The 6,912-nt window shown below is 64.7% G+C and overlaps 1 protein-coding gene across 2 annotated transcripts in view; it reads right to left on the bottom strand.

The window, feature by feature from the left end:
* CDH4 (cadherin 4) overlaps positions 1–2,830 on the bottom strand; it is a 495,180-nt gene extending 492,350 nt beyond the window's left edge. Inside the window, exons 1-2 of one of the 2 annotated variants that reach the window (XM_021078205.2) lie at positions 2,534–2,830; positions 342–453 (exon numbers count right to left, since the gene is read on the bottom strand). In XM_021078205.2, the coding sequence (XP_020933864.1) occupies positions 342–453; positions 2,534–2,590 (169 nt within the window). In that variant the 5' untranslated portion in view covers positions 2,591–2,830. Of the gene's footprint in view, positions 1–341; positions 454–1,837; positions 2,128–2,533 lie in introns of those variants that run through there. The other variant, XM_085003313.1, reaches the window with a different exon arrangement.
* Positions 2,831–6,912: the final 4,082 nt, after the last annotated feature.

The raw sequence follows: 6,912 nt of genomic DNA, 5'->3' as shown, positions 1-6,912 counted from the left end.
CCCAGGCCCTTCGAAGCCGGGATCACTTAAGAAGCCAGAATTTCATACACAAAAACCCTTGGTAACAAAGTCTCCCTGCACATATCGGGGTGACGTTACACCCGAATAACAGTTTGTTGCCCAGGAAATGATTCACCTCACTCAGAAGTGACAGGGACGCTAAATCATTCACCTGTGATGCGAAAGGCCACTGAGGTCGACCGAGCTGCGCCTCCACCCACCTCTCCCGGGTCGCTTTGCACAGAGCCTGGCCCACAGCCAGCCCGGCCCGGCCCCCATGGGCGACACAGTTTCCCTGGTCCAGAGCACGGGCTGCCATTTCATGTCCACGTCTGCCTTACCTTTGAGGACCTTCTCTCCTTCCAGAATGTTTTGGGAGATTAATGCTGTGTAGTCGTCTTCAGAGAATCCAGCCTTGCAGGTCTCCCTGGCAGTGAGACCCCCATTGTGGGCCTGAGAAGGGAAACCAAATTGGTTAGCATACACCCAAGTCCACAGAAATCCCACCCCCAGAGTGCAGTAGGGCCTGCTGAGTGCAGGGGCTCCGGCTGCCTCCACCCAGGCGGGCTCGGCTGCTGTGCTCTCCCTGTTAGGGACCGGGGCCGCTGCAGGGAGGGAAGGCCGGCTGATGGCAAGGCCGAGGGCCTGTCCCCGCCTCCCTGGCAAGTGGCAGAGGGAAGGTCTGAGGACCGTCCCTTAGGAGGAGCCAGGAGAGCCAGGGGTTGGCCACGGAGGGCCCAGAGGAGGAGGCCAGCCGGGCGCCGGTCTCACCCCTCCCGCCCCCAGGCTCAGGCTTCTAGGGGCGGACCAGCAGGCTGTGGTGGGGAGGAAGGAGGGGAGCAGAGCGCGAAAGGAGATCCTCCCAGACTCTGCTCCCGAGGAGGCTGCTGGGAGGCGGGCGCGTTCCATCCTCGGTCCTCTCCTCCAGTTCCAGGAGCTTGTCCGCGCTTACCCAAGCCAGGGAGCACCCTTGCCTGACGGGAAAGGGGGGAATCCCGCTTATCCTGCCCTCCGGAGCACCCCGGGCTTTGGCCCAGTGGGAGGTCTAGACCCTGGGCACCCAGAGGGCAGGCAAGAGTGGGGGTGGGCAGAGGGCCCCTCCCAGGCTGCAGGGAGTGGCAGCTACAGGTCAGCCGAGTGGGGATGGAAAAAGGAAGGAGAGACAGCCTGTGCCAAGGGGGAGCCCGCCCTGCCACAGGAGAAGGAGCGCCGCGGCGCTGGCTCCCGGCGAGGCAGGCAGCAGGGGCGCAGCCCGCACCCCGCGGTCGCGCCTTCTCAGGGCTGCCGAGCGGAACGCGCCGCCGCGCCGCCGCCTGCCCGCCCTCGCCCCGAGGCTGCCCAGCCCAGAGCTCCCGGGACCCCGACGCCCCGACCAAAAGCACCAAGCGGGGGGAGAGCAGGGCGCGGGGGTCGGTCCTCGGATAAAGCTCCAGCCGCGGCTGTTGCCTCAGGAGAGAAGCTCCAAACAGGACCGAAGCCGCGGGGGCGGGGGGCGGGGGGCGCTAAGTCGCCCAGGAAAGTTTCCACCCGCCCGGGCGTGGGCCGAGCGCACCCGAGCGCCCGGCAGCCTCAGACCCGGCCTCGGGCCGCCGCACTTGTTTATTTCCGAGGTTACAAGAGCTCAGCCCGGGAGGAGCAGCGAGGCCGATCGGCCACGAGAGGGGGTTCCTGCGACTCTCGCGGCCCCTCTGCTTTCCCCCACGGCGCCCCCCGGCGCAGCCCGCTCGCAGCCCCAGGGCCCTGCACCCAGCAGGCGCTGAGCAGGGCTGGGGCAGAGCTCGCGGGGCTCCGCAGAAAGAAGGCGGGCGCCTAGACCGCGCTCCCGGCTGCATCTCACCCAGCTCTTGCCTGGCGCTCCGAGCAGCTGCGGCCCCGCCGGACACTGGCTGCAGCCGGCGCCGCGGGGAGTCGGCAGCGAGGGTGCCCGGCGGTCCACCTCCACTGCCCATCCGCATCTGCGGTCCCCGCCAGCACTCAGAAGACCAGGTCCGAGGCGGCGCCGCGCCGCGAGTACCCAGCCCCCAGCACGGGCGGCCAGACTGGCAGTCCCCAGCACCCTGATGTCCGGCCCACTGCTGCCAGCTCCCCTCTTCCGCAGCCCCGGCCCGGGCTGGGCTTACCAACTCCGAGGAGCGCGGCCAGCGGACGATGGAGGGCGCGCCGGCTCCGCCAGCGGGCAGGCTGCCCCAGCGCGGGCGAGCCGAGCTCCAGGCTGTGGCCAGGGACCTGGGGCGGCTGAGGGATGCTTCGCAGGTCCCTCCTGGGGCAGAGCTCCCGCGTCCCCCACACACCCACACCCACACCCACACCCCGCTCCACACCGCCGCTCCCTGCTGCTCCAGCGGCTCCGCGCTCCTGCCCATCGCAGGCGGCTTCGTGGAGCGCGGGAGCCGGCTGCATGCGGCGGGGGCGCCCGGCGCGGGCCGGGGAAGCCCGGGAGAGCCCCGCTGGGCGAGTGCGCGCCCCGCCGGCTCCGGGGGCGGCCCCGCGCTGCTTGGGCTTCCGAGCTGCCGGGACGGAGATGGCAACTTACCCGGAGCGCGCCGGAGAGCGAGAGCAGCACTAGAAACACGCCGGAGCCCGCGGTCATCTTCCCCGCCGCGCCGCGCCCTGGCGCCCGCCCGATGCCCGGGGTCCGGAGCCCGCTCCCTGCCGCCGCCCCTATCGCGCCGCTCCGATCGCCGCCGCCGCCGCTCGAGCGGGCCCCGCGCCTCCAGCCAGGCTGCGCCGCTGCGACCGCCGCCCGGCTCCGGGAGCGAGGCCAAGTCGGGCCGGCGGCGCGCTCCCTCGGGCCGGTGCGTCCGCCGGCCTCGCAGCCGCCCGCGCCTCTGTTCCGCGCGCTCGGAACTGCAGGTGAAGCCGCGCGGCGGCCCCGCCGAGGCCCCGCCCCGCCGCCCGGCCCCTGCGTTCGCTCGGCCTGACGCGGGCCTTAAAGGCGCCGCGCCCCCTGAGCAGCACCCAGCCCCCGCGCCCCTCAAGTGCCCACCCGGCCGCCCAGCTCCACCATACCACTTATACTGGACAGGACCCATGTCTGAAACCCATGTCAGCCGAAGCGGGGAGAAGGGTGGCGCGTGTGGACTGAACTAGGCAGGAGGATCGTAGCTCCCAAATCCTGGGTACTTCTTCTGGATGGGGAGCCCCTGCTGCCTGGACCCACGGAGGGGGTGGGCACCACCGTCTATCCTGTACGTTTCGGGTGTCTCCCCACTAACTCTCCTGACGCAGGCCCAGCTTCTTGTCCTCGGTCTCAGAAGTCAGCCTGAAGAGTTAGCCCATTAGGAGAGGGCAGAGGAGAGGGCCAGAGCTGTATTTCAGCCTGCAGCCTGCATAGACCCCCTGCCCCCAGGGTGTGGGCAAGCTCCAAGTCTGGGCCCTGGTCCTTAGGCTGTGTTGCACCCTAGGACCAAGGAAGCAGTTGGTCCTGTTCGTGCATCAAAATACATTAGGCCTGAGAAGTCAAGAAAGAAGTTAAAGGCTCCAGGAAGGGAAAGCCAGAAATCCACCCCCCACCCTGCCAAAGAGCCGTCAGGAATGTCCCTTTGCCCTGCTCCTCCTCGGAAGATTTCTGCACTGAGGGGACACTTCTTTAAGGGATCGTCAAATGAAAAATAGTGCTGCTTGGGTAACGAGTGAATGTTTCTGCACGTTCCCTTTTGGTTTGGAGATTTAAAGAAGAGTAGTTTTGTTTTGCTCAGATATTTCAAATGTTCTTTGTCTTGGTTTGGAAAGCTCTGTGTCCAGAATACATTAGTTCTGGTTTAAGAAATACGCTGCAAAAGAGGGGGAAGGAGATTGAGTGTGCTGTTCAGCTCCAAGGTCAGAGCCAGCTTGGGCAGGGGAGCAGGAAAGCTGTGGCACGGGCTTCCCCTGCCCCAGAACCCTTGCGCCTGGGCCGGGTGGCCTGCTGTGTTAGCCTTGGACTAAAGGAAGCCAGGCTTTAGAGAACTCAAGAGGAGCAGGGTAAGCTCTGTGAGAACGGAGAGCCACCTGCGGTTTCTCACCCTCTAACTGCAACAGTGAAAAGGGACACAGCATCAGCGTGGCCTGCCACACCTGGCCTGTACCTCGGGGGTCCCCAGCCTGGTGGGTAGGACCAGGGAGCCCTGTATACACAGGACTGGATGTGCCAACTCATATTTATGCTCAAGCACAGATCCATTGTCCCGGGGAGGGTGTCCAGACAGATCCTCCCAAAGGCATGCTGGGAGACGTTCCAGCCCTGTGTTCACACCTCCCAAAGACCCTCGCGTCCCCCCTTTCTCTGGGCACTTCCTCGCTGTGGAGGGATCTCACAGAGAGTGGCCAGGGACCTGCCTTTGTCTTCCTAAGTCCTGAGCATGACGTAGGCCTTTCTCAGCAGAGGCGTCCCAGAACCCAGCATTCGCTCTCCTGTGCTCCCCAAAACTGCTCAGTGCAAACACTGCTGCCCCTTTAATAAAAAAAGAAGTGGTGTGGGCGGGGGTCCTGAGGCCCAAACACAGGAAACACATCTCCCCATTTCCTACCTCCGAGTGTCTCAGAGTCTGGAGTCCGCTCAAGTGCGCGGTGACTCGCACACCAGGTCCGTACCTCCTGACTCGAACCAGCCTTGCGGGGCTTTGTGTGAATTAACTCACAGAGCCATCGGGACTCCAGAGTGGGCTCCGTGTCTTTCCCACATCCCCCACCCGTCAGGGGGAGGTGGCAGAGGCTGGGGGACCCTTCGGGACCAGTGTCCTCCCCGAGCCCTACACCCCTGGCCTGGGAGCGCTTTTCCCCAGACTCATCTGCGGAGGAGCCCCGCGCACAGTGTGGGCCGTCTTATGGGGCTGGCGTGTTGAGGAATGCGATTTCAGAAACCCTGCAGTAGCTGATGCAAGTCCAGTAGAGAGCATTGGTCTATCAGACTTGCTGCGAAGCAAGCAGGGAGCAGTCACCGAGCAGGAGGAAGAGACGGTCTGAAATCCGGGCCTGCGGATCCCAGAGGACGGGCTCCGACCAGCAGCGCCGACGCCCACGGGGGGGCCCTCAGGCCACAGCCCAGACCGTCGGAGTGGGAGTCTGCCTGTGAACCCCCACCCCACCCCACCTTCAGAGCATCTGCTTCTGCATCCTAGCGAGGCTTGTGAAAAATGCAGATTCCTGGGCGCCACCCAAGGCCTGCTGATGCGGAGCTTTGGGGAATGGGGCCTGGGACCTCCTCTTAACAGCCTCTTGGGTTGACATTCATGCACACGAAGGGTTAGAACCACCAGCCTGTCCCACAGGTCAAGAGCCACTCCTGGGAGCATCGTATAAATGCTGGTTCCTGGGCCCCACCCAGATCTCCTGAACCTGGGTGTCGGGGCAGAGTGGGAGACACAGCGGGCCCCGCTCGGCCCAGGCAGGGGCTGAGCCCACCTGGAGGGGGAGCCATCCTCTCAGACTGCTGGGCACAGAGCCCTGGAGAAGGGCGAGCTTTTGTTTCTAAGAGGGATTCAGAACGTTCGGTTGGGCAGGTGGTGTGTTAGCCACGGTCCCCTGCCTGTGGCAGGCGGGACTCAGACTCCTCTCCCACCTGACGGGGAGGCGCCTGTGGGAAGGGGTCACCTTTGGAGGCGAACCCACGCATGTCTGCATCAGGGTGCGTTTCCCTGCCTTGTCATCTGATGCTAATTTGTTTTTTCTCCATCTATCATGTTTTTAGACACATCAGTGTTAGACAAAAAGCTGTTTTGTAAAGAGAGCAGGGAGAAGTTAGCAGAAGGTATGTCTCTAATATAAAATGGACTCTTTGTGGGGAATTGAAGCTGTCCTGGCACCAGAGAAAAGCGCGCCGTCCGCTCGCCACCCACTTGGGGACCCCCCCCTCCCCATGGAACCCAGAAGAACAGTCTTAAAGGAAAAAGCCGGAGAGAGGCAGCCCAGCACAGGTCGCTCTCTGCCCTCATTCCTCGGGCCTCACCCAGGAGCAAGTTGACCCTGGCGGGGAGGAGAACGGCCGCTACTGTCACTGTGCTCCTTGTCACCGACAGGAGCCGGCAGCTTTCTCTCCGAACATTAGGGGATGTTTGGGGCGTGCCGTTTCGAACCGTTGCGTAATGTTCCCCTCACACACAGAGGAGGCGGTCTCTGCCCCGCTCCCCAGACAGCACCAGGCCCGGCCACGCGGAGGCCTGGCCAGGGTCACGGCTGGCGGGCGGCCAGGCTGCGGTTCTGTGCTAGGCAGCGTGACAGAACCCAGGGAGGGGGTGACCTTGTGGCTCCAGGGCAGAAGGCCCCCGAGGGAAGGTGCAGACACCCAATGTCTCCTCACCTCCCTTTGCCAGCCCTGCGCTCAGTCGCCCCAACCCCCCCGCCCCGCCCCTGCCCCCAGGAACTTGACCTCCGGCCCAGCAGGAGCTCCCTTGCCTGTGCCCTTGCTGTGCCCTCTGTCCCGACCCCATCAGCCTTCCCGTGGGAGGTGACCTCTCTCTAGTCTCAGGAACAGGGGCTGGCCTTGGCCTTGGCTGCCCTTCAGCTTCACACCTGACTCCCTCCGTCACTGCGTCCCAGCAGTCCTGGGGCTGCTTTTCCAAATGCCTCCCCATTGGGCCGTCCAAGAGCCTGAAGGCAGGGGACCTGGTGTAGTCACCCCTCCCCATGTCACCCAGGGTCCAGTTTCCAGAATAAAGCAGCGATGACCGTTCTGCCTTGCATCCGCAGCGCCCCTGAGCGTCTGGGCGCCTTCCTGGAGCAGATGGAGGGGCAGGCAGCGGGCTGGAACTTAACCCCGGGTGGCCCGAGTCCAGACCCAGAGCCTGAGCCTGCCCTGGAGAAACTGGTCGCTGGGCCAGTTTGAGGATGAGCTGGGCTCTGCTGGATCTGGTTCTCCGGGGCCGCGGCTTCCTCGGGGGCTGCAGGCTGGGGGCAGGGACTCTGGGTCTTGGGGATCCGCTGTAGAGCAGGGGA

This window comes from Sus scrofa, chromosome 17 (assembly GCF_054392235.1).
Source record: "Sus scrofa isolate SSC_HxYL_T2T_F1_AM1 chromosome 17, Sscrofa_HxYL_maternal_Yorkshire_Landrace_v2.0, whole genome shotgun sequence".
NCBI classification, from domain to species: domain Eukaryota; kingdom Metazoa; phylum Chordata; class Mammalia; order Artiodactyla; family Suidae; genus Sus; species Sus scrofa.
This window is presented reverse-complemented; position numbering and strand designations above follow the sequence as displayed.